At 37.5% G+C, this 27,852-nt stretch overlaps 1 protein-coding gene across 2 annotated transcripts in view; it reads right to left on the bottom strand.

Annotated features, from left to right (window-relative positions):
- The window catches only part of LARP4B (La ribonucleoprotein 4B), a 52,551-nt gene that overhangs the window by 9,528 nt on the left and 15,171 nt on the right, over positions 1 to 27,852 (bottom strand). Inside the window, exons 3-13 of one of the 2 annotated variants that reach the window (XM_081970153.1) lie at positions 24,091 to 24,221; positions 11,763 to 11,907; positions 11,072 to 11,233; positions 8,254 to 8,335; positions 7,157 to 7,293; positions 4,749 to 4,852; positions 4,470 to 4,580; positions 3,539 to 3,592; positions 3,238 to 3,450; positions 1,788 to 1,894; positions 1,005 to 1,256 (exon numbers count right to left, since the gene is read on the bottom strand). In XM_081970153.1, coding sequence (XP_081826279.1) covers positions 1,005 to 1,256; positions 1,788 to 1,894; positions 3,238 to 3,450; positions 3,539 to 3,592; positions 4,470 to 4,580; positions 4,749 to 4,852; positions 7,157 to 7,293; positions 8,254 to 8,335; positions 11,072 to 11,233; positions 11,763 to 11,907; positions 24,091 to 24,171 — 1,448 coding nt within the window. In that variant the 5' untranslated portion in view covers positions 24,172 to 24,221. The remainder of the gene's footprint in view (positions 1 to 1,004; positions 1,257 to 1,787; positions 1,895 to 3,237; positions 3,451 to 3,538; positions 3,593 to 4,469; positions 4,581 to 4,748; positions 4,853 to 7,156; positions 7,294 to 8,253; positions 8,336 to 11,071; positions 11,234 to 11,762; positions 11,908 to 24,090; positions 24,222 to 27,852) is intronic. The other variant, XM_081970154.1, reaches the window with a different exon arrangement.

The following is a 27,852-nucleotide window of genomic DNA, read 5'->3' as shown; positions in this document are numbered from 1 at the left end:
TGGGCAAATCACTATTATTCAGGCTAGTGTAACCTACCTCTCAGGGTCATTATGTGAAAATTTTTGGAAGGATGTAGAAAATGGGAGGAGTTTGTATGCTGTCCCGAATTTCCAAGAGGAAGAGTTATACATGTCTGAATGACATTTTCAAACCTATGCTTTCCATTTAATTGTAACACTCAAGCTAGCATTCTGGAATATCAAAAATGTCCAATATCCTGAATCCAGAAATGTTACAGATTTCACTGAAAATTACTTATGCAAGAACTTTTTAGGTATAGATGTACATTGTTTTATTTTAAATATTAAAAAACTCAAAGTATGATGCTCATTAAAACTTTTTTTCTTTTTCTAAATAATTTCCCCCCCAAAATTGTTGCCATTAATTTTCCAAACTGCGCTAATTAGATCCACCTTAACAAACAATTCAACATAGTAGCAATCAGCTTTTTTGATAGTAGTTGTAAGTTATGCACAAAATATTATTGCGCATAGTATAGTATGACATAAATGACATCTGAACCACTACTTTCCATATGCTGTTATGTTTCTACTCAGATTATCTTTAGATAGATAGATAGATAGATAGATAGATAGATAGATAGATAGATAGATAGATAGATAGATGATAGATAGATAGATAGATAGATAGATAGATGATAGATAGATAGATAGATAGATAGATGATAGATAGATAGATAAAGATACTTCTTAGCTGGACAACTGAAACTATTCTCTATAAACAAAGGTTGGCTCACATCCTGAAGAGAACTAAATCATCACAGCTTAATTTGACCTGAGAATCTCCTTAGTATTTTGATTTGTATCAAATACAAATTCACTTCAAATAATTCTGCTTCTGTTTAGATCTTTCTCTTTTCAATTGAGAAGATTTTTCTTGCCTTATTTCCATAGAATTCTTCTTTTTTGAAATCTCTAATATGGAAACACACAACATTCCCAACCTCAGGAGCTAGTGCCTTACCCTAAATTTCAATACCCACCTTCCTCTGCCTAAGCTGGGGGATGAATCTGAAGGCGTGGATTCTACTCGCCCGCTCCCTACATCTCGCTTTATGTAGCTTGTAGTACTTTGCATCCGTGTTCTGTTTTGTCCTGGCTGCCTGGTTTGTGGGCTCCTGACACCGTTGATTAATCGGTCAGCAGAAAGATTGAATATTGTAGGGCTCTCTAGCAATCCAGTCCCTCTGTCTACAGTAGGAATTGTATGCCGTAGATATGATTTGCTGGGATTTCTGGACAGGGAAAAATAAAAACCTTTCAGAGCTCTCATACGACATCTTCAGGAGATGTTTAGAATTGCATCAACATGCACAGCTTTTACTAGAGTCTAAGGTCAATTGATCACAGCGTGTTTGGCACTACCCTCAACCACAGTCCATATTTCCAAGAATGCCTCTGGGCCAAACACAAATCCTAGAGGCATCTTTGGAATGATGGGTGCTACAGTCCAAAGTTTATTTTGGAAACATACCTCTCTGCACAAAGACAAGAGTTGTGACTCAACGGTCATTTTGTAATAGAATTAATAATTTTCTATAAAACATTGCAGCTAATTCGCAACTTTCTTTGGTTTTTCGTCTTCTACACAAATATTTCCCCTATTCCACTTTACCTGCCTTTCTTGTTGTGTATGCCTTTTTAAGAGACCAAGAGAGAGAGAGAGAAATTGTGACATTTTGTGATCGAAATCGCTGAGAGATATGTAAGTTTATTTGCACCAGGCATATTGTCCAGGTAGGCAAAAATGTGTTAACAGAACTTGCCTGGTTCTTGGTGTATATTGCCTAAGAGTAGCAAGTGGAGCAACAGCTGGCTTGAAAGTAGGAGCAGTAAATCCATTGATAAATCCAGTATTTGGAAATGGGGCGACCTATAGAACAGAAAATTTCAGATACAGATTTTGAAACTTTCAATATATCCATAAAGTTCTAAAAATAGCACGGTTTCATTAGTTCACTTTATCTTTCCTCATCAGCATCATACTTGTGCTTATTAATATTTTCATTACATACAATATTCTCATTATATACCAAAACCATTACATATCAATTAGAATATATTTGTAAATACACATAACATACAGTACAATATAAATACAGGTACGCCTCAACATGCAACAATAGAAACCAAAATTTCTGTTGATAAGTGACACATTTATTAAGTGAATTTTTGCCCCATTTTATGACTTTTTTTGCCACAGTTAAGTGAGTTGCTGCAGACGATATTCTGCCACAGACCTAGTTGTAGAATCTGGTTTTCCTATTGACTTTGCTCGTCAGAAGTTCACAAAAGTTGAACACATGTCATCGGGACACAGCAATGGTCATAAATATGAACCAATTGCCAAGCATCTTAATTTTGATCACATGATCATTGGGATGCTGCAAAGGTCATAACTGTGAAAAACGGTAGCAAGTCATTTTTTCCAGTGCCATTGTAACTTTGAAAGGTCACTAAATGAACAGTTGTAAGTTGAGGACTATCTCTACATTTATATTTCTAAAACCTTGGTTCTTCTGGACAAAAATTTACATGAAAAAAAAATAAGCATACAAGTATAGAAGAGAAAGAGAGATGACAAAATGTCTCAGTATGCAATTTTACATCCTACGGGATTTCATTTAGTAAGCTTAATATAATGGATTTATTTAAAAAAATCAATACACATTAAGTACAAGGCAACATTATCAATCCAATTTATACTGAAAGTTTTAAAATATAAAAAAAACCATGTTATATCAGAGCAAGTTGTCTGGAATTTTAACCTGTTTGATTTTTCCATCCCCAGATTTTATTAAACAGAATGTTCTGAGTTTGAATCACAGTATTAGATTTAACTCTAAAATAAGCTACTTCAGGAAATGCCCTGATGTCCAACTCAAAAAAAGGAAAGAACAGGTTTCAAAATCACACTCTGCAAACAATGCAAACTTACTACAGGCTTCAAGACTATACTGTTAGGTTTCAAAGGATTTTTATTTTCCCCATTAAAAGTTTCCTGTGTCTTACTGAATACGACTGCAGAAAAGTTGACCATAATCCTCTCCTCTAAGTATAGATACATAAGAAGTTTTTGGTACAGAGGAATAATACATAGAATATTTGTAAAGTACAATTGTATAATTTTTCTCTACCTGGCAGTTCCCCCAAATGCTCTGCAGTAGCATGAACATCAAACAAACAAACAAACAAAAATGATATCCTAGTGCTTACCAATGATGGATCAATATAGCTATGTGTTGTAGACCAGGCTTGTGGTGCAATTAAACTATATAGTGGAAATTGCTGTTGGGGCCCATATACTGGAGGTATGTATGCAAATGAAGTTGTATAACGCTGTTGAGTGTAGATATTCATATCCACAGGTCTATATCCATTCTTTGGCAAAAATGAATTTATAGCTATTGCTTTTGCTTTTATTCTTGCCTGTGAATGACAGAAGATTATATTCTTAGAAGACGCTGTTTGGAATTATCCCAATTATAATTTCAAATTCTCGAAATAATACAGTTACCTTAATTGGTTTTCCTTGGAAAGTTTTCACATCTTCTCTAAGGTATCTGTATGCCTTTAAAAGAAAGATACACTTGTTTGAAATGGAGCAAGTGAATTAATGGGAACAAAAGCATGAATACCTTTCTACCTAATGTAGAATTTACATGATTCAAATTTACAAATAACATATTATAAGCTTCATGTTTAGAAACACATCCATTTTTTAATTTATTTTGAGCCGGCAATTAACCTCATATTGTGGAAAAGAATCAGCTAGAGAAAGCACTGGAAATTTTTGCAGTTACGGAGTTGAAAAATGTTTTGAGAGTAATCCAGGCAAACTTGAAAAATCACAGAATATGCATTTTGGATTTATCAAAGCCAACAGGAACAAATTATATAACTCATTTTAGTGCAACTTGAATCCAAGTGATACTACATCTTATAGCAGTTGGGGAACTGTTAACTTCAGGCTCCTTTTCAATAGACTTCCAAAATCTACCAAGGCCGTGCTAATAAGATGGAGGGGGGGGGGGATAAACTATCTGCTATGCTTCCAATGGACTAAGCATACCTATTAACATTAGAAATACCTTCCCAACTGGAGAATTTACAATTATATGACAACACTGCCTGTGGCTAATTGTTTATTTAACTATTTGCTCTGACTACCTTTAATTATTTGCCAACTGCCAAATCAACTGAGGGAAATAATTAGTATATTTAATTATGGAATCCTTATTTGCATAACAGAGTCATTGTTTTGTTCCAAGCATGGAAGAATGATCCCTTATTGCCACTTGGTAGCTGAGGTTTTCTTTGGTTGTGTTCTCATCATAGCACTGCACCTGAACCGTGATTAACCTGAATCATGCTGTCTCTGATATAGGTTATTCAAAATAACGTATGCAGAAATGCACACATACCCACATACAAAAAAGAAAGCTTACCTGTTGCGCATCTGCTTCAGACTCAAATGTAATAAACCAGTTGTCATTATAGGCAAACTCACAATTGATGAACTTAGGCAGGTTCTCGCCTTTGAAGAGTGCTTGAACCTCCTAAAACAAACAAACAGAATGATAGCTTGTCAGGCTAGGGAGAAGAAGGGTTCATTGAGAACTATAGCCCAAAGACTGATTCAGTCCCAACTGAAGCCATATTAGAATTGACTATGAAGAGTAACCAGGATCTAATATAGTTCTCTGTTGATGAAATAATATACTTACTTCAATTGGAGTGGATTCAGGTACTTCACGCAAAATTACAATGCAGCGATTTTGGTTTGGCCTGACTTTTTCACCTTTTTCATCTACTTGGACTAAAGGCAATGCTGGGGAGGGAAAAACCCAATGTTGTTGCTTTGGTATCAACAGATAGTTATATTTTGCATTTACTACATTTAATACTCTACTGCAGTGGTTCTCAACCTTTTTGTCATCATGGATCGCCTTTAAATACCTTTTGTGGCCATGGACCTCCAAGACTTAACTCAAGATTTAAACCATAACATTTCTTCAAGTCTTCTTCAAGTCATCTAATGACATCAACACCCCCCAGGCATTTGCCGACCACAGGTTAGAACTACTCATTATTATCCTATTAATTGCAATTGTTATTAAAAATAAACATTTAACAGGGGAATAAATTTAAAATATAATTCTCCCCTGTTATAACCATTCCCGGACAAATTCAGAGCCAAAATCTATATTCAATCTAATTGAAACATGACTGAGAAATATAATTGTTCTCCTATAAAGTTCTGATTACTGATCACTAATAAAAGAAAGTATATCAGAATGGATAGAAAGAGAAACCTTCTTTAGCTCCAATTTAAAATTTGAATTTCTAGAAAACCAAAAAGCAAACACAGCTAAAAATGAACCAGGAAAACCTCCTACACACAATTCAAAAAGGGTGTTACTTGGACAACAAAGATAAATGTCTATTTAGCAGTGAGCTAAAGTTATTAATTATTTCCTGTGGACAAAGCAGCACTTTATTGGCTCTGATATCTATTTCATACTATGGAATCTCAGCTATTCTATGTTTAATGAATTTTGAGATCTCTGTGCAATAGTGTCTCTTATGTTATTCATAAATGTCTTATCTCCTGATATCTGCCTCAGACTGAAATTCTCCTTTGAAACATTTTACAGGAGATTCCTTTAAGATGCTGTTGTAAATTGAGCAACAGGATATTTTTATTTTGCTACTGAAAGTTTTATCTGTTGACTATAGGTTGGAAGGTTCTATGAACACTTGGGTTAAGTGAGAGAATGTGGGATAAAGACATCTCTCTGGAAGACTGAAGTTACTTCTGCCATTACCTAACAACTACATCAAGGTAGGCTAAGTGTGTGTACCATCTAGAGCAGGGGTGTCAAACTCACGGCCCACAGGCCAGATGCGTCATGTGCTGGCCCCGGCCCCGCTCAGTTTAGCGAAGGGGGAAAAGTCCCAATATGCCACGTGACAACACCATGATGACGTGGGTTTGACACCTCTGATCTAGAGGGCTTCTAGGAAAGGAAGATAGATGCAGTATATTTGACTATTCATGCCACAGGCTCACCTGATACTATACCATCAAACACACCCAACACCTAAGGTAGAAATTATCTTCACTGCTCTATCTACCATGTCTAAACTTTAAATAGCAACATGCAGCTGTTCTAATCCGATGTGGAAAAGGGGCTTGAGATGGGGCTAAAGAGTCCTCCTAAAAGAAGCTGTGCCTTCCTGGATTTCAACCATGCACTCTCAGAAAAATGTGTTTGATGTTAAGAGATTTTGGGAGAGAGAGTCATTTTAGATAAGTTGTTTTATCCTGTTTCCAATTCCTTAAAGGCTTTCTAACTCCAACACAGATATTCTTGAGAATGAGAATAAGCTTCAAGTAAGGCACTCAATGCATACTGCATTCAGGAAAACTGCCATTATTCAGGACAACTGTTTGCAAACTCATTGAAGAAGCCAGCAGGCACATGTACATTCCTGAAGCCTGACTCAGGCTAGTGAATAAATACAGGTAGTTCTTGACTTATGATCATTCATTTAGTGACTTTTTGAAATTATGATGGCATTGAAATAAATGATGATTATTCATCACACTTATGATACGTGAGTGATCACATAACCAAGATCTGGGCACTGGCAATCAGTTTGGTTTTGCGATGACTGCAGAATCCTGGGGTCACATTATTGCTAATTGTGATCTTCCTAGCCAGCTTCTGAAAAGCAAAGTTAATGGGAAGAGGGAAAGGAAGGTCTCAAATTGCAATTGTTACATTTCACTTAATGGCTTTGGTGATTTGCTTAATGACTGGGACATAAAGGTCATAAACTTGGCTGTGGCCACAATACTTCCCTGGACTGTTTAACAAAAAATCTTAGAGTCCCAATTATGGCTCTAAGTCAAGAACTGCCTATATAAAAAGGAACTTTTTATAAAGAATTTATACAATAACTTAGTATTATATAAAGCTCTCCTACCCCCCACCCCCGGGCCAGTGTTCTCATTTCAATACATTGCTTCTTAAGGGAATAAAAATGACTTTCGACCTTGCCCATCTTAACTAAGCCTTTTTATTCTAAAGTACGGTGCAAAAATAATACATGATTTGCCGTGACTTACACTGCAGCACTTCAACAATCAAATCCATATCTGTGGTCAACTTTTTGATGTGATCAAGATTAGCTACTGTCATTATTGGCACATACTGATCACTGTCCATCTGAGATATAAGGTACATGTCACTGGCAAGATTCTCCCTGTAGAAGAAAAAAAAAAGAGGGGGGGGGAGAATTAGTATTAACTCTCCATGCAATTCCTACCCGAGCATTGCAATGGTTGTACTGGCCTTTAAGATTATTCCTAAATATTAAGATACAGTTGTGTTTTTCTAACTTTAAAATGCCTCTTGCAAAATTACATAATTATAGCCAAACTTGATGTTCTTGCCCCTTAAGATTGTTAAGACCTGCTTTTCTTGAACCATTTGACACAGAAAGCCAAAAGTAGCCCATTTTCAAATGCATTTAAAAAGCAGTATACAGGCAGACAGAAAAAACAAATTGTGAGATATACCAAACTTCTAGCCAGTCATGAAAGTGGCACGTGGCTTCATCAAATTTTGTTTAAAGCTACAGCTTTATATTAAAGACTTAACAGTAATCAGATTATGTGGGGAGTTTTGAAAAAAATACTGCTATGTAATTCACTCTATACAAGATTTCTAAGTGTCTGGCACCTTACATTGAATGATAAGCAAAATAAGGTACCAGTATCAAAGCATTCCTTCTTAGTGCAGACGACAGCATACAATTAACGTGCATCTATTCTCAACTATTAGTTCTTCTAAAGCATTGAAATAACAAACTTTCCTGTAATAGGGAGTCTTGGAACACCTAGCAATGGCCCGCAGTTTGTAAAATTGGGTTTTATCTTTTGTGTTTCAGTTGTAGAAATCAAGATAAAAAAATGAAACAATTAAGGAAAATAAAATGTTCGTGGTTGAATTTTCATTCCTTCCCAACCCTTTCTAAATTTCAAGCTATAAAATTAACATATAAATATATCCCTACCTGATCATTAATTTCTATGTGGTCCAGAGGCTAACATATTGGTTATGGCATTCATAATTAATTATATTGCCTAATCCACCCTAATTAACATTTAATCTTATTACAATAGCATGAGGCTTGACTATATTATATCCATTATACATTTACCTTGATAAGCAGAACTCCAGTGTTTTTTTAAGCACTTCTCGTAAATCTTCTTGACCTTCTGGCCGAAGATCTTCTTTACTTCCTAGAATGGAAAATAAAGAAATAAAGGAAAAAATGGTATATAATTCTTCATAAAAGTAGCAATGTGTCTAGATCAGGATTTTTCAATCTTGGCAATCTCGGGTGAACTTCAACTCCGAGAATTCTCTAGTCAATACATAATGGCTGGAATTCTGGGAGATGAAGTTTACCCATCTTAAATTGATATGGTCGAAAAATACTGGGCTAGATAGTCTACTACTATGGCATGTGGTGTTCACATTACAGGTTTTTTTTTTTAAAAAAAATCAGTATAGAAATTGTTTTCCATCTGTTTCTTCTTTCTAAACTTCCTACTCAAACTGGCCAGGAAATTCCTATCTAAACATTAACCAGCTCTAAACTGGTTCAGGTTTTTAAGATAAGCTAAGACATCTGATTCTAAGCAGATGAAATAAGTATGTCAATGATGTTAAGCTATATTTGAAAAGGTAATCATGCACCATCCCATAATTTTAGAAATATTTGGTAAAAGAGGAATTATCAAAACTGAACAGTCAATGAACAAAAATATATTTAAGAGTTAATACACAATCTGTTCACGATTTCTTTCCAAATTAGCAAGTTGTAAGAAATCATTTACACATAAAAATATAAACAACTTTTTGGATTAAAACTGATGTCATGTATCTGAAAACAATCAAGGGCCTCCAATAATTAGCTATCACTGTTTTGGATCTTTTAGTATACAGTATATATAACATTATTGTAGCAACAGCACCTGACATTTGCACAAATTGGACACAATTGAAAAAAGTAGTTGTTTAACTATTTAACTATATTAACTATTTAACTATTTAACTATTTGCACAAATTGGACACGATTGAAAAAAGTAGTTGTTTAACTATTTAACTATATTAACTATTTCTAGTGGTTAAGGAAAACATTACAATTTTAAAGCAACATAGCTAGTATTGTGCTTAATATTCGACACTACATGTAGTCCTCAGCTTATGACTGGTCACTGAGTGACCGTTTAAAGTTACAATGAATCTCTCCAGATGTATTTATAATCTGGTTCCAAAGTTTTGATGGCTGCAAAAAAAAAGGCTCTATAACCGAGTCGGTCACGTAAATTTTGCAACCGATCTGACTTACAAACATGATGGGCTTAATGCTTACTTTGAATAGCTGCAGCTTATAGCATGCCAAAACCTTCAGTGGAGCAAATGCTTGTGGTATGAGAACTCAAACTACAAGCATTTTGTTGCTATTGCTTACTGTTCAGATCTTTTATTTACATTCCTTTTATACAAACCTCCAGTTTATGCAAAGTCACTGGGCATGTTTATTTATTCATTTTTCCCAGCTCCTTCATGCAGAAAATAAATATACATATGGTCACAAGAATATGCTTAAAACCAAGCTAAAGCAGTCATCTGCCAATTCAATAAGCCTCAGTGATGAGGAAGAGCTGTCAGAGGCAGGCGCACTTCCAATTAACCGCATTCCATGGTTTGTGAACAAATCAGAAGGTTCAAAAATAACCCCATCAAATGAAAATTACACATATTGGTATGAACGCTACTCTTCCGAAATAAGTTTAAAATACATTGTTATATAAGCATCCAGGAATGCCAGGTGTAAGTAAGCAGAATAGCTCTGGGAATGGGTTAAATAGGTTTCTTCATTGTTGATCACCAGTTTTTCAAGCATCACACCACATTGTCTGTCTTCCCTTGGGAAACAGCAGGTATGGACTTAAGAGTTTGACCTCAAATATTTTGTTCCCCAAATGGATTCTAAGCTGGTATGTCTTTTAACTCCTACCCCCACCCCCCATCCCAAATCAGGACCTCCTCTTCTTCAGGCAATGGTGTCATCATACAAAAACTATTTTCCAAATGTTGTATAAGAGAGTTAAGACGACACATGAGCTACATTTGCTGAATGTTACAATTAGATTGCGTTTATTTTCTTCTTCATCTTCACTGTGTCTAAAGAGAGGCCAGAAAATGCAAATATTGGCGGAGGAATGAGAATATACTAATGTTTTACATATGTTTTTCCTATGACCAGCAAAGCATTCAATTTAAAGAAACTCTGCATAGTATTTATTAATTAAATTTATATGCCACCCATTTCCCCTGTCCAAAGTGACTCTGGGATGGCTATATAGAACTGTGTTGAATGTAATCTGGTTTCCCACAAGCCTTTTGGAGGTAAGAATTCACAGTAGAACCAAAATTAACAGCATAGCACAATATATAGATCCATAATCACCATTCATTTTTACTATCAGAAATCCAAACTCACAACATCGTCTATAAGGCAAAACCTTTCTACCTGGCTCAACTCTGTGTGGCTCTGTGTTAAGTTGAAAAGGTGCGTGTGGAATGTTAAAAATTTAAAAATATTATAGTTGTGCGCTCAGCTTGACATTAAAATGGAAGATGACAGGAAGCAAATTGTTCTTATAGTATGTGTGTAAGCAGGACAAACCTAACAAGGCAAGCAATAATTCCAATTAAATCAGTCGTAATACACTGGTGTGCTGATAAAGTTTTTACTCTGAACTTCCTACTTCATAAGGTGTTATGTATTTAATAGTCACAGGTATTGTGCATATATAGGCACATCTGTAACAATGCCTATGATTCAGTCCTGCTCAGGTATGTTTCTTCAGTAGATGGAATGTGCAAATTTCCTGAAGATCATTCTATAAACTCTTATAGAAACTCTTACAGCTTTAAGAATGAGCAAGGACTTTTTCCATACCTGACTCAGTGTTTTCATGTACAGTTTTGTACTCTGCATGATCTAGAGCCAAAGGGTTCATATCTGTTTGATTTGATAAAGGAACAGATAGTGATGGTTCTTGATGTTCTTTTAACGATTCGTTCTGGTGTTTTTTGTCACCATCACCATTGGCCTCTAATGCTGTGGAGAAAACTATAAGAGTCACAAAAATATACTTCATTTGTTGTGACTTAGACATCAAAGGTTTCATACTCTGACTAACTCCTGGAAGGGTTTGCTGTTATTTGCTGTTAAGTTTCTCTCAATGAAACCTGCAAGAAATATGCAATGATTTCTTACTTGTGTATACATGACTGCTGCTGGCAAACAACTTCTTTCCTCAAGCTAAGCCATTATTTGGTGCCTCTGATGTATTTTAAGGGTGGATTAATTAATTTTTAAGTAATTATTTTTTAAACTGAACAACTAGAACAGGGTGAGGATATGAGGGGGGGTGAGAAAGGAAGAGATTAGCTAAGAGGAGCATATTGTTTAGTAAATGCTGGTTTCGTTAAGATTATAATAAAAACAGAGAAGAAAATGTGGGCTGGGAGAAGTATGAGGAATCTTGTTAATTGAAGAAAGGAAAACTGTACAAGGAAAGCATTGTGTAAATGCAAAATACTTTAGTTATTAGTAATAGTGGTATTTCAAAACAGATTTCTTGTACCTTCTTTGCAAGAATCTGGTGGGTGATCTGTTACTTCTTCCCAGGGTTTGCTCACACCCCCTTCAGTACCACTTGCTTCCACGTGTACCATGTGATTCCCCCACACTTTTGCATTAGGATTTAATTCTGAAACCTTGGCTGGCTCCTGTAATACATAACGCAAACTCAGAACATCTATGTTCATTAACTGCATAAGTACACATATACAGATATACACACAGCAGCATTTATCTCATTACTGTTAAGAGTTGCAGAAGATGAAAGAGACATTCTTTTTAAAAAGACTTCCTATAAAGCTCCTGAATCAAGGTGTTTAACTGAATTCACTTTACTTCTTAAGTCTTAATCATAAGCATCCCATGTTTACATTTTGTTATTATGAACAAAGCTATTTATCTCTAGTGACTAACTAGCTAAAGTTATTTAAGTTATTTGAGTTATTTATTGACAATCCCTTTGCACAACTTATTCCCATAACATTCTCTGCATGCTCACAGTTCCCACGAACAAGCTTTGGAAGAACAAACAGTAACATTCTTATTTATGACAAGAAGGTAAATCTAAGTCTTTGAAAACATTGTAAGATTAGGGCCAGTATGTTCACCAACTCATAATAAAGGCAGCAGGGAACAAGTGAGCCATACAAAAAACATAATCAATAGAAAAATAAAAAAGCAACCTAACCAGTGAAAACATAGGACTTAAATATAATTACACAATTGTCTGTTTTTAACCTGTTTAATATGTGAACCCAACCATTATGTTGCATAACTATGGCTAAACAACTCAGGAAAATGTTGGATTCACATAATCCCAAGTGGCTATGTAGTTTATAGTTATGTAGTTTGTAAGTCCAAATTCAGCCAATGACAATTTAGTCAACAAATTACAATAAGCATGGTTAAAAGCCTGAAGCAAAATTTATGCTAGAATTGTTGAAATCCTTTAGGTTTATAGTTCTCCATGTTAACCTATTATCTTACAATTTAGCTATAGCGATTCAAAATAAATACCTATTTAAACATTTATCATATTATAAATGGGCCTTTTAATTAAATAATTCCCTTAAGAAATTAGTTTTAATTGCACTGTCTATAAAAGAGATATGCCTGGGAACATTTTAAAAAAGAATAATACACTGCATTTAAATCATTATGTATTACTTTTCCTTTCCAAATAAAGGCAAAAAAAAAGCATGAGACGTATTTTATGAAGATAATTGGTTAGCTCTGCCAACAATTAATACTACAAAATCCAGTCCCTCAGAAGTAATAAGTAAATCAGTGCCTGATTATTTTTAAACAATGGCAATATTCAAATGTCATATTAAAACACGTTTAGTTACAAAACCAGTTTAGGCAATATTCATGTGTTCCTGATTCGATATTCCTGCATCTGGATCTTAGGAAAATGAATCTTGAGAGTACATTAATATTGTTAACAAATAACTCATATATTTTTTAAAAAGAAGACAAAACCATGTGATTTGCAACAGTTCGCCCAGTGAACTAAGAATTTTCTCACTGTTCTTGTATTTCAACAAAGTGACTAAGTGCTACACTGTTCTAACTTCAACATTTGGGCATTATATATACCATATCTTTCTGTATGTTTTGAAGAATTATATAATACATAATGCTATTCTGTCAAGTTACGCTATTTTAAATTGCATTTCTCTAAGTGTCTCAGTTACAATCTCATTTCCTGTACAATTCCCTATTGTGGTGGCAGGGTGAATAAAAATTGAGGATTTTTTTTAAAAATCAGATTTTTAAATTTTAAATTGGATTTTTTAATATATAAATCAGATTTTTTAAAATCAAATTTATTTTAATGAAATGCTTTTGAAATAAAAAATCTATCCAAAAATAGTTTTCTATTTAAGATACATTAATAATTTAGCTTATTCAGCATGAAATGGAGCTTAGTTATGTAGCATGAGGCTGTATATTCTGCACTATTGGAACTGTTGATGAGTCAATAGCAGTTAAGAGGAGGAGCCGCTGCAGGACCGAGATGATAGTAGCTCTTTAAAAATTACAATTTAAATCGAGTTGATTCAAACCAAGCCTTTTTACTAGTGATTTAAATCATGATTTAAATCATCAAATCCGCCATGGTGGTGGCGGTAATGATGTTGTAGTAGGGTTCATGGCTTAAACCTCAGGAGAAGGTTAGAAAACTTTACAATAGTGAACTGATTCTACAAAAAACGAGAACAACTTTGGTCTTTCAATAGGACCGACTGCAGCCTCCTATGTTCTCACAGAATGGGGCAGGTCATGGAGAAACTGCAACATTACAGGAACTCAAGAACACTTTTTCAGGAATGTATCAGTAATACAGAATAAGCAAATAGGCACTTTTAGATCCAAGCCCAGGATATTTAGGTAAACCTTTGTCAAATTAAAATCTTTGAGTTAAGTGTCAAACCATCTACAGGTAATCCTCAACTTAAAACCACAATGGAGTCCAAAATGTCTGTTGCTAAGTGAGACATTTGTTGTTAATTTTGCTCCATTTTACAACCTTTCTTGCTACAGTTGTTAGGTGAATCACTGCAGGTTTAGCTAATTTAGTAACCTTGTTGTTAAGTGAATCTGGCTTCCCCACTGATTTTGCTTGTCAGAATTTTGCAAAAGGTAAATCACATGACCCTGGGACACTGCAACCATCATAAATATGAGTCAGTTACCAAGCATCCAAATTTTGATCCAGTGACTGTGGGGATGATGCAATGGTTGCAAGTATGGAAAATGGTCGTAAGTCACCTTTTTTCAGAGCCGTGGTAGCTTCGAATTGTCACTAAATGAACTGTTGTAAGTTGATGACTATCTGCTTTCTAAGAAGGTTCGTGAATGAAGTTACAATTACTTACGCATTCTTCATCTCTCTCTCGCCATCCCCAAATAGCACTCTTTTCTTTCATTAACAAATGATAAGGATATTTTCCCGTATGAAAAGAAGAAACTCTTAGATTTCCACTTTGGTTTTGCCTTGTGCCAGCTGACAGACACGCATTTTCAGTTTTGTTAAAAGAATCAATCCATAGATAGCTCATACATTCCTGACCACGTGTAAAATCAGTGGCTGAAAACAATCTATTTATTTCAGCAGACTGACAAACGGGATACGCATCATCATCATCTTCTGAATCTCTCAGATATAGTTTTTGCATATTATCAGAGTCCTTTAATATATCTTCCATTAGATCTAAAACGTTGTTTGAATTGTCCTGTTCAGATTCTTGCTCATTATCAGGGAAAAGAAGTATTTCGTAGGAAGGAATAGCCGCATACTTATCTTCTTGTCTGGGGTCAATAAAACTCATACCTGCATCTTCGTAAGTTTCCAAACCACAGCTCCCACTGCCTCTAGGTCTTACTTTAGAAGAACTTTCTGTCTTGGTTTTTAATTCATCATAGTTATCTTCAAAACCAGAATTCTCTGTGTTTTCTTTTAATAAATTTTCATAATGAACAGAAAATCTAGAAATCAGGTGATCATGGGGACATATAGTTGCTGTTTTACTTTGTTCAAGTGAAGAGCTATTTTTATAAACTTCTGAACTTTTTTCATTTGAATTGCTAGAGGTTTCTTTGTATTCTATTTCTGCTGTTAAATCCGATGTAGGAAACCTCACAGTTTCACTTTGGCTGTTAGATATGTAAGTCTGCAGAGTCTTAGCTTTCAGATCAGCAAACATTTCTTGTGCTTCTGGAGATACACTATGCATCTCTGGTGAATTATTACTGGTATTTAACAAGCAACTAAAACTAATATTGGAACTATCGGAATCTTTAGATTCCACTTCATTAAACAGTGTCTCATGAGTTCCATTTATGAGGTTTTCTGCAGGGACTACATTTATTTGATCTTCAGGCTTATAGAATATATATTTGCTCCATGCTTTTGACTGTTTCCTGTCCAAATCCAACTCATTTGATTCAGGATATGCCAAATAGATGGAGTACTGTCTGTCTTCATTAAGTGCATTGGAATATTCATATGCTTTACTGCCGCTTTTTAAGAAATTTTGCTGGGTTTGATCTTGCAAGCAATTTTCTTTTTCAATGGTCTTATCTTCAACATTTATGTTGCAAAGGTCTGAAAAGCCTGTAGTCTCCTTGTTCTCCACCAGATCTTCTTTCAAACCACTGTTTTCGGAAGGTATGATATTTATCTGAGATTGGAATTGCTGAGCAGTTCTTATAGAGTTGCAATCTTCATTATTGCTAAACTCTGGTACATGAGTTTGTTCTGCTCCAGAAACTAAATCATTTGATGCTGAAAGCATGAGGATAGTATTTTTAGTTGGGTTTTCAGGACTGCATGAAACTTCTTGATGGGAAACTGTATCATATTTCAAGAGATTATCTAGATTATTCTGTTCACAAATATCTGATATTTCCTCATTGCTGCAATCAGAAATTGTCTGAAATTCATTCACGTTCCTGAAACACTTGTGTTTATTTTCTAATTTTTGCCTATTTCCTTGCCTTACAATTTCTATACTAGTTTGTCCTACAAAAACTGAATCAATGGATGCATCACTACATTCTGATGAAAACAGTGGCTTTGATAACAAACATTTACAACATTCTCCTTCAATATTCTGATTTTCATGATGTTCAAAATGTACTTTAATATCATCATCCAGGCTGGAATGACACGTATATCCTGACTTTCTGAATTGCAAAGAATTCACGTCTACGCCTTTCTCCACAAGCATAGGCGATGAAGAATTGTGTTCACAATCTGATTCATTCAAAATGATTCTAGTATTAAGCATATCCCTTTTCCAAGTTCTATTTTGAGGGCCTTCTTCAACACGTACTTGTGCCTCTACACCGCATGTTGATATACTTTCAGTATTTAACCTATAGCCCTCACTCACCAAGCCAAGGGGAGGGTCTTTTTTCTTTTCACTTTCTTGCACTGTGTTATTGTTCATTAGATTAGCATCTTTCAGAATGCTGATATTAACTGGCACATGCCCTGCTTCCTGAACTAAGAGTTCTTCTTTCTCATCTACTGGGCATGTTAAACTGCAGTCTTCCTGAATAGCGGATGGTTGAAGAGTGGTAATAGATTCTTCATTAGTGATTGCTTGCCTTTCTTCATTTCTCATATCATCGTCAATTATACAAATACTATAGAATTCATCTTTGGCATTCCTGTGGTGTCTATCTATGTCAAAACATACAGAGTTTGTCAAAGCTTCTATTTCCTTATCCATTCTACTTGAAACCGCATCATTATCTTCAACAGTCTCCATTTCGGCTTGTTGCATGAAACTCTTGCTCATTACACCATAAGTATTTAGAGCTTCTAGGAACAAACCTTCTTCATTTAAAGTCATTGGCATACACAAAGCAGAAGTATTTTCAAATGAATGCCATTGCTTTTCAGAGAGAATCAATTCACTTTCATTATTACTATTAATATGATGGCTGCCTACATTGTTCACAAATTGATGATTGTGACTGCTTTTTTCTGTTAGCTTTTTATCATTAATCCCGTCTGTTAATTCGGTTTCTGGTAAGCGATCATACTTATTCAAACTTCTTTCTGTATTAAACCAATGAGGTTTAAATTGCCTACTAGAAATCTTCCCAGCAAACCCCACATGGTGGGCTGAAGGATGCTTAATTGATTCCGTACAGTCGTTATAAAAGGTAGGTTCTAGGCAACCTGCCTCTTGGATTACGTGCAATTCCATTTTTTCCTTAGCCTCTAAAACTGAAATTAAAGTTTTACTTATCCTATTTTCAGAGGTTTCCTCTTCTATACTTTTCTGCAGCAGGCTCATTTTCTCGTTGTGGCTGTTATTTGGTTCTTTAGTGAAACAGCAGCCCATTTTAAGTTCTCCTTTGCAAGTCCCAGAGCTGTAAAGCTCTTTTCTGCATACAACAACTTCACTTTAAAACGGCTGGGGAGACAAGCCAACACCCAGATGCCAAAAATAGTACTGTTTAAACAGTGCAGGGGGCTCATGTGCTATTGCCACTCAACATTAAGCTCAGTTTCGGAGAAATGCCTTAGTATATTATACATACAAGGCATTTTGCACCAAGAATTTTACCCCTTAACTATTTGGGGGATTGCACTGTGTTCTATGAGAGGAAGGAGTAAGTTAGGAACTTTGGGAGTTTCTCCTTACAAGAATGTTGTCAAAAAGCCAAAGACATACTTGCTGAATTCTGAAGCCACTGATATATATGCATTGTACAAGCACGTTATTGTAATACAATACGGAATTAACTAATAGGAAAGTAACACTGAAATCAATGTATTTTGTTGGTTAAAAGTATTTAAAAAAACCTTTACTGGTTTTTTTTGGGGGGGGGGATACAGTTTTCACCCACAATACCACACTCATGTGGCCTGAAAGTTAAAGCAAGAAAGCATAACTTAATTCTTAAATGAAACTCCATCATTATTATAGCCTTCAGTAATTCCAAAAACATGTAACTATTTATCATTACAAGTAAATTGAATGTCAGGAAATTGTACCAATGAATTCTTGGCAATTATGTTTTTCATGTTTCAAGCATTGGTACTTTTATTTTCTTAAATGCTTTTTTCTGTTGATCTAAAGTCTATGAGTAGTTTGTGATGGTTCAAGAATATATACAGAATATATCTTAATTTCAATTGTATGGATAGTCCTTAACTTATGATCACAATTGAGCCCAAAATTTCTGTTGTTAAGTGCACTTTGCTCCATTTTATGACCTCTCTTTCCCCAGTTGTTAAGTGAAACACTGCAATTGTTAAGTTAGTGACATGGTTGTTAAGTAAATGTGGCCCAGTGACTTTGCTTGTTAGGAAGTTGCAAAAGGTGATCATGATCCATGGGACATTGCAACAGTCATAAATATGAATCAGTTGCCAAGTGTCTGAATTTGGATCACGTGACTACACGTGGACACTAGAACAGTCGTAAGTGTGAAAAACGATCATAAGTCACTTTTTCAGTGCCGCTGTAACTTCGAACAATCACCAAATGAACTGTTGTAAATCGAGGACTAACTGGACTATCCAAAGTTAAGGAAACCCATAGGATAAATATATGTATCATGTATACTTTTCAATATCTCAAGCTAGAAAATTAAAAAGGAAAGCCATCCTTCAAGCCCAAAATATCTAGCCAGAAAACATTGTGTTTTTTGACTCACTTCAAGAAGGAAACCGAAAACTTCAAAAGTCTGAATTTAAAGCAGATATGGATAAGCCATTCAAATTTTTTAAAGCTTAAAGAAAGAACCTGAAATGTTCTGGAAATTTTCTACAAATCTGTGAGAAAAATTTGTTCCATTCTATGTGTTTCCAAAAGGGAACAATATGAACTTAAAATAATTTAAAACTCTTGCTCCATTGTTTTTCTGTAGAGTCACAATAATGGATGAGGTAAATATTCTAAGAAATGAACTTCATACCACCCAATCTAAAAAAAAATGGGAAAGGTATTTTGATTTTTTAAAATAAACTAAAGTTATTCTGAACAATGTTCTATTTTCTTTTGCTGGAACATTAAAATGTTCAAGTTTGTTTGGGCAAGTAGATTCCATGCAGCAGGACATCAAGATGGGTAGCACATGAATTTAATAAACAAAAAATATACAAAACATGAAATGTTCCTATATTTTGAATGGACTGATCTGTTTTGAGTTCTGAACCCCATGTTAAAACTTGCATATGTCCTTACACCTGGACCATGTCTGTATTTGGTTACATATAATACAATTTAATTATTTTCCAAGACACCTAGGGTAGAACAAGAAGCAATGGGTGGAAACTAATTAAGGAGAGAAGCAACTTAGAACTGAGGAGAAACTTCCTGACAGTGAGAACAATGAATCAGTTGAACAGCTTGCCTCCAGAAGTTGTGAATGCCCCAACACTGGAAGTCTTTAAGAAGATGTTGGATAGCCTTTTGTCTGAAACGGTATAGGGTTTTCTGCCTAGGCAGGGTGTTGGACTAGAAGACCTCCAAGGTCCTTCCAACTCTGCTATTGTATTGCCTTAAATAGGCAATCGAACAATGTCCACCAATTCAGAAGCCCTTAAAAATGATTCAGGGATATTTATCAAATTTAAGTCTACTGAAATCAGTATAAAAATCTAATCATGACTAACTTAAATTATCTTTAATTTCTGTGGCAGTGAAATTTAATCCTCGTACATGATATGATACGGATATGAAAATTGTGCTTTCCATTGTTAACAGCAATTTATATAATCTCTGATATGGCTTTAGTAACAATTTAGATGCCTGGGGGTATAATTCAAATTGATTCCAAAAATTTTCAAACTGGATGAAGGAAGCAAGATTCAAATTAAAAAGATGTCTTAGAGAAATGTAATTAACAACCTATTTGTTCTGTTTGATCAAAATACACACTTTATTACATTATTTAAATAAAGGTTTAAATAAAAGGTTTATCACAGAAATTTTGCTCATGTAGATGTTATTTTTTCACTGGGATTTGGTAAAAATAATCATATTGTGTAAGCCATTTTCACTGTATAGGGAAATTAACCTTGGAAATCCTGTCTTTACAATACCTCACCCAGTATTTCCTTCCCCTGTTGGGATTTGATAAATAAATTGTGCCTGTCTTCTCTGCCACCAATGTAGACATGAAAAATAAATCATGCTAGCCCCGTGATGGCAAACCTATGGCATGTGAGCCACAGGTGGCACGCGGAGCCATTTCTGAGGGCACGCAAGGCATTGCCCTGTCAGCTCCAGCGCGCATGTGCATGCTGGCCAGCTGATTTTCAGCTCTTTTTCACCCTTCCCTGAAGCCTCTGGAGGCAAAAAATCCCAGCCAATGTGCAAACCGTAAGTTCGGGAATGGACTTCCGGTTTGCACGTTGGGTTATTTTTTTGCTCTCCGGAGGCTTGAGGGAATCTCCGGAGGGAGAAAAACGCCCCCAAATCAGCTGGCAACCCAGAAGTCCATTCCTGAAGAAAGCCGTGCAAACATGCACCGGGCAACGATGGGGAGGCTGTCACATGCACATGTGCAGGGGTCATGGCGCGGTCATTAAATTATGGGGGAGCAAGTGTGATACTGCGCACGCGGGCGCTTTTGGCACCCGAGGCGAAAAAGTTTCGCCATCACTGTGCTAGCGCAATGAATGATAATAATAGATACTTGCATTAAAGACATGCAATATTGTAAATGTCAGTTGGTCTTACCTGAACTGCATGTCTCAAAGGTGGCGTGGGAGAAGTCACAGCTGGTTATTAACACGGCCCATTTGCCCAGAGACTGAGGTAAATCTGAGGACACTCCCTCTACTCCTCCTTCTGACTCTCCAGATTAACCGATGGTCCAGTCAAAGTAAAGCTTGGGAAGGAAGGGACAGGGAACCACCCAAATTCCCTCCCAGGTCCCTGACTGACCTGTAGGTAACCCACTCAGGCCCTTGCGCAGAAGCACACCTATTGGGCGGGAAGTGATTCCTCCCACGCCATCTTCGAGACATGCAGTTCAGGTAAGACCAACTGACAGTCTCCAAAGAGAGGCGTGGGAGGAGTCACAGCTGGGACATACCAAACTAGATGTCCATGGGAGGGATCATTGGGCCTGAGCCCCCCGAGTGTCCAACACTCCCTGAAGGACCCTTCTCCTGAAGGATGCCTCCGCAGAGGCATAAGCATCTAGCTGGTAGTGCCTAATGAAAGGCGAAGGCGAGGACCAGGTGCACCCTGCAGATGTCCCCGATAGGTGCCTGGGTGGCCCAGGCCACTGAGATGGCCGCACTCCGGGTGGAGTATGTGGTGATGCCCTCCGGCATCGGCAGCCCTCAAGCCTCATAGGCCTTGGAAATGGCTAACCTGATCCCTCTGCTGATGGTGGCCGGAGAGACTTTAGCTCCACGGGACGAGGGATGGAAGGAGGCAAAGAGCACCTCCGACTTCCTGAATGCAGCCATGCGCTTAAGGTAAATGCGCAGTGCCCTTCTTAGGTCCAGGCAGTGACCTCTCAGGAGAGCCCTGTATTGGTGATGAGAGCCCCCATATGAGAACCTAAGGAACCTACGGTGATCAGGGGCAATCATGATGTGGAGGTACGCCTCCGTGAGATCAATCGAGGCTAGGAAATCCCCCCGTCTGATCCCCTCCAGGATAGACTTGAGGGATGCCATCTTAAATTTATGGTATATAAGTCTGGAGTTTAACAGTTTGAGATCCAGGATAGCCCTCCACCCCCCTGAGCTCTTAGGAACCAGGAACAGGTTGGAATAAAATCCTGATTCTTTCTCCCCCTCCGGAACTGGCTCCACTGCATTAATAACCAATACATGCCAGATGGCCTTGCGCATGAAGCAGCGCTTGACTGGGTCTTTGGAGGAAGGAAATATCCAGACTCAATTCGGGGGTTGGGAGCGGAACTCCAACCGTAGCCCAAACCTGACTGTCTGGAGTACCCATGCATCCGTGGGAGTCTTCATCTTCAGGGAAGCCAAGACCCTTCTGTTCCTCCTCCTCCTCCGAATCTGACCCCTTGCTAGCAGTGGAGGGAGAGGAAGATCTGAGCTCCCTGGCAGTTGTAGGTTCGGGTTGGTCTGGATGACCTTGTGGGGGCCCATGAGACTTTCGCCTAGACTCTTGAAATTGGTGCTGCATGCCCGAGGCGATCCCCTGAGCAATGGCTCTGGCAGTAACGTTCTGAAAACTCTCTGAGAACTCTGGGTACAGCTGAGCTGTAGGCTGGGGAGAGGGTGGGCGGCTCCAATGCTGAACTAGGGTCTGGAGATTGAGGAGCCAAGCGCTGCCTATGGCCAAATGGATCTCCCCTTGCCCCCGAGGGGTGGGAGGGCGATGGGGGGGGGGTTAAGGGACTACCCCCCCTAGAAGCACCACATGGGGAGACCGGAGAGCCAGGAGGATCCTCATCCAGGTGAGAAGGCCTGCGTAGCAAGCGCAATCTGGATTGAGAAGGACTGATACTGTCCCTGATCTGCCTCCCAGCAGCCCTGGTGATATGGACCTCCTTCCTGGAGGACTTGGGGGTGCATTTCCTAGAGGTGGGTCTCCCCCTTGAACCTGGGTTGGCTCCCCGGGAGGGTCCCTTACCTGAGTCTGCACCCCTTAGAGAGCCAGGGGATGCCACTCCCTCACTCCTCGTGGCCTCCACCATTGCACAGGCCCAAAGTTACCCTCCTGGGTGCTGGTGGTGGTTGCGAGCGCCTGCGGCCTCTGTTCCCGGAGCACTGATCCGTGCTCCATGCGTGCGCCCTCGCTTCCCAAATGGCGACTGGTGACCATGCTGTCTGAGTACCTGTACCGGCTCCAATTGAGCCACCTCTCCGCTGACTTGGGGATTGCGTGCTGCAATGCCGGCGGCATGTGGCTTAGTTCCCACTCCCGCCCAGCAGTTCCAGCCTTCGGCTATCGCAGCAACAAGCTTGTGCTAATGCCGGTAAGAAGGGCGCAGTTAAGAGAGGTGAGGAATCTGAGGTAAAAATTTGAAACTGAGAAAAGTCTCGTACCAATGGAGAGCCAGGTAAGATAACTCCTTCTGGGCCGAAGACTGATGTTAATCTGGAGAGTCAGAAGGAGGAGCAGTGGGAGTGTCCTCAGATGTACCTCAGTCTCCGGGCAAATAGGCCGTGTTAATACCCAACTGTGACTTCTCCCATACCTCTTTTTGGAGACACTCCCATTTTCATTTTTGTATGTCATTTTGTAGATACTAACTTTCCCAGAAGAACCAATGAACTGTTTCTTAAAAGCAGAGAATCATTCTTATAAAAGCTTTTGTGGAGCAGTAGGAAACTCTGAACATATGTAAATTGTAAGTATAATATAGAACTGTACATTTCTTAATCTAGATCACAGGTGTTAAACTCTTGATTTCACGTTGTCGTCAGGTGACATTTTGCAATGTTTTTTCCATTCGGGTGTGCATGGCCTACGTGTCATGCATCCAGCCCATGGGCCACCAGTTTGACACCCCTGATCTAGACTAATACCATTGATCTGAACTATAACCCCCACCATACTTGCCCTCTAGCTATGCTTTAAGAGCAGATAGGATTTGAAGGTGAAACCTTGATGACTGATCTGCTGGCTGCTGTTACTGGCAATATCAGTTATGTAACGTCTTCATTTAAGTTAGTATTAATTAACTAAAATCTGGGAAAAAAGGTTATAATGGCATGAAAAGATTGCTACTTGCTACAAATGAATTTTGTAAAATAGCCTGACAGTTATCAAATGCAAAAATGTACTTCACAGCATAAAATACAAGTGTCTAATTAATTATATTTGCAAGCTCCCGTTAGTCAAGATAATGTCAATACTTACCAGATGAGAACTATCCTTAACTTCTTGCACTTGCTGCACCTGCGGTTCAGCCACAACTTTAGTGTCCTGATCAGAAGTCATGAGCTGTCTGCTTTTTGACTCCTCAAAGAGAACTATATGGATCAGTTAAGCTGCAAAAAACAAACAAACCATAATTTATTTTATATACAGTTGAAAGCAGTAAACAGACTTCATAACAATTAACAGTTGATATTATATTGAAAGTTTGTGTAAAAAAATCTGATTATATATATATATATATATATATATATATATATATATATATATATATATATAAATAAATAAAACATTTAATCCTCTTCTATCTCATTGGTAGCAGCACTTATTTAGCATTTAGTTTGCTGAAATGTCATTTCACAGTGACTTGTGCTGCATTAATTCAGAGCTTGTCAGATATAGCTTGGGGCAGGAATGTAGAGGGCTCATCTTGTCTGTGCAAAGAGCTATTCAATTATCTTCAGATTCAATCTAGAGTTATTGTTATGCGTCTAGAAAGTATGTCTCTCAATTGCTTTGTTCTATTTTCTGAATTTAGTTGGATTACTTCAAAGTTACTCTCCAGACATGCCTCACGATTTCTGGCTGTAAGATTTGGCAACGGATTGGTAGATTTGAGTTAACTGGAAAGTCAAAATTTCAAAGAACTGCCACACCGTTGCTTCATGACAGTGTGAAAACTGATCAACTGCCCAGCTAACTCCATGGAAATGTGGCATTTACAAATGGATATAGATAGATCTTGACATCTGATTGTAATGGATGGTTGGAAAGTTGTTAGGATCATAAAACAGATTATTCACAGGACTGTGAATTTTATGGCCTTTCTTTTTACAAAAAAAACAAAGCAAACCCATGGTTTGCCATGGGGGTGATTTTGCCAAAAACAGGAAGTCCCAGTTTTTGGCAAATCTGGTATAAACAAGGTCATTTGACTGTGATGTTCTGCAAATGACCTTAAATACAGCTTTGTTGCCAAGAATCCCAAAGTTTGGTTATGTGACTGCAGAAGCCCAATCGTTGGAACTTCGGAACTGGAACATAAATAGTTCCAAAACAGGTCTATCGTAAGTTTGAATAGTCACTAAGCAACCAGTTGCAAATTGAGGACTACCTGTAGGTTGATTAGACATATTGACCATTAAATAATGTTCATATATAATTATGACATTTTTTGGACATAGGAGACAGTCCATGACTAAGATTTTTCCTCCTAAACAAGCAGACCATATGCCAAGTAATATGTATACATACATACATACTTCAGCCAATTTTACAAGATTTCATTTTAGAATGGGTTAAAACTGAAGTTGGCAAAACACAAGATTAAAGAACAAGGGGGGGGAGGAAAGTGAATTAACCGTTGGGAAATTACCAGCCAGGCAAGTCAAAGACCTTTTGCCCAACCACAAAAGATCTAAAACTGACACCACCACCACTCCAAGTTCCATGGAACCTTTCCTGTTGGCTCCCAAGTGAATGCAAGTAGTCTGGACAGATACTTGTACTATAGGTAGAACATATTAGCCAACCTGAACCTTTTACATGAGGACTTGGTTGCTTGTTCATTAATCTCTCTCCAGATTTCTATCTCTCACTTCTGGGGAAAGGAGAAAGTTTATTGTGATGGCCAAGACCCAAAGAATCGGCTCAGAATATAGTGATGCCTCAGTATGACATTCAGGAAGGGATAGAGACTGAAATGAGGAACTTGGAGGCCATGGTACTTCACCTAGTCCAGCAGCAAGTTTAGAACATCCCACTGCCAGCGGCTCTGGCTACTCAATATCCTGGCTGGCCAATATCCCCAGCCATTCCAGCTGCACAGCCAGTTTTGCTGTGTTGCCATGGAGGTTTGTCAGAATCATTTTTTTTGGGGGGGGGGGGCGACAAGATAAGAACCTTTATCACTCAGGTTGAACTGAATAATTTCCCTCCAGAACGCACAAGGATATACTTTGTGCTAAGCTTGCTAAAGGGGTTGTCAGTTTAGGATGCTGCCAATCCTAAAGGGAAACAACCAGTTCATGGACAATTACCAAAACTTGATGGACAGATTCAAGGGGCATTTTAGAGCCTCTGAGTATGAACCATGATAGCCAGCTGTGAGATTCAGCAGCTCAAAGAAGGCATGGATAGTTTCAAGTTATTGGCAGATGTGGATTGGAACAAAGCAGCACTGATAGAAAACTGGGCCAGAATTCCACCTAAGAAGCAATATCCAATATCAACAAAGGAATTGTTGATCTTATTTGGATTCCAATTTGCAGAAAGGATTTATCAGACCCTCAAAACCATCAACTTTAGCACCTACCTTTTTTGTTCCTAAAGAGACAGAATTTCAGAATCCAATTGGGGAGGTCTAGATGTGCAGAGTCCACAATTACAAAGATAATCAATAAGATCACAGTAAGGGATCTTTACCTTTCTGTGGCATTGCCCTCAGATTGAGACAACTGGTTATGGAAGTGTCATCAAGACACCCTGCAGGATATTGTGGACCTTTAGGTGATTTAGGATGGCAGCAGACATTAAGGGATACGTAAAGTCTTGCCACCTGGCTGGGAAGATTCTAGACTTGGGGCAGACAATTCCTTTAAGGTGGCATTGCTCCTACCCGTCTGGATTTCCCATGAGCACTCAGATATTGGAGGCAACATGGAAAATGAAGAAGGGCTTTTGTGGGAGGAGTGATGTTGGTAAACTACCAGCAAGACGAGGAGGAATCGAATGAGCAATTAGCCTTGCGTTGCTGCACAGCTACAAAAGACCTCAGACTGACCCCCTTCCCAGGTTCCATGGAATCTTATTTGTTAGTTCCCAAAAGAAGGCAAGCAGTCTTTTATTATAGGTAGAATATAATGAAGTAGGTATATTTAATTTGAACCCCTCATATGTGGAACTGGTTGCTTGTGCCTAACAATAATACAGACATTAATAACAAGTTTATTTGAAAAAATGCTCAAGTACTGTACTGTGTTAAGGAAAGAGGCAGATTTTCTGCTCATCTGTAAATGTATTCCTTACCTAACACAAATTTTCCATTTCTAAAATTGAATTCATTCACCACAATTTTTTGATAATTATGACAATTGCCCAGCCTGATAAAAAGTGCTAGAAAAACTAGAAATATTTTTAAAATTCAGAATATCTACTGTATTGTTTTGGATAAATATCCTGAATTCTATTTTAGTTGATAATATAATGGTTTAAAAATTTGTAAGCTACTGCTAATAGAATAAGCTGTGCTGCATTTCCCCCAATATTTCTAGCAAAGTTACTTCCATTAAGATATAAATTGCTTTAACATTTATCAGGCTTTGACAATGTAATGTGTCAACTTAAGCTATGCAGACATGAAATTAACAGCATACTGCTATGACATGCTCAGTAGAAGACAGTGTAATTATTTGGAAAACATCCATTTATTAGTGAACATGCTGTATTCACCTAGAGTATATGCAAACTGGGGTGTGGGTTTGAGTCTACTACTACATGTATTGTACAACACAACGTATAGTCACACATGTAGTATAACTTGCTCCTTTAATATATCCTAAATACTATAATGTAGATCAGATGCACTGCATATACATACTTAAAGCCATTTTATATGTTGTATTTACATGGTGCAGTAGGTATATTCAGAAACTCACCTCACTATGTAAAAGTAACCATGGGATTCATTACCACATTGAGTACCTCTGACATTTAAACTTTAAAGCAATCCTTGCCTTGTAAATG

This window comes from Natrix helvetica, assembly GCF_964273705.1.
Source record: "Natrix helvetica genome assembly, chromosome: Z".
Taxonomy (NCBI): domain Eukaryota; kingdom Metazoa; phylum Chordata; class Lepidosauria; order Squamata; family Natricidae; genus Natrix; species Natrix helvetica.
The sequence above is the reverse complement of the archived record's forward strand: the minus strand, read 5'-3'. Positions and strand labels throughout refer to the sequence as shown.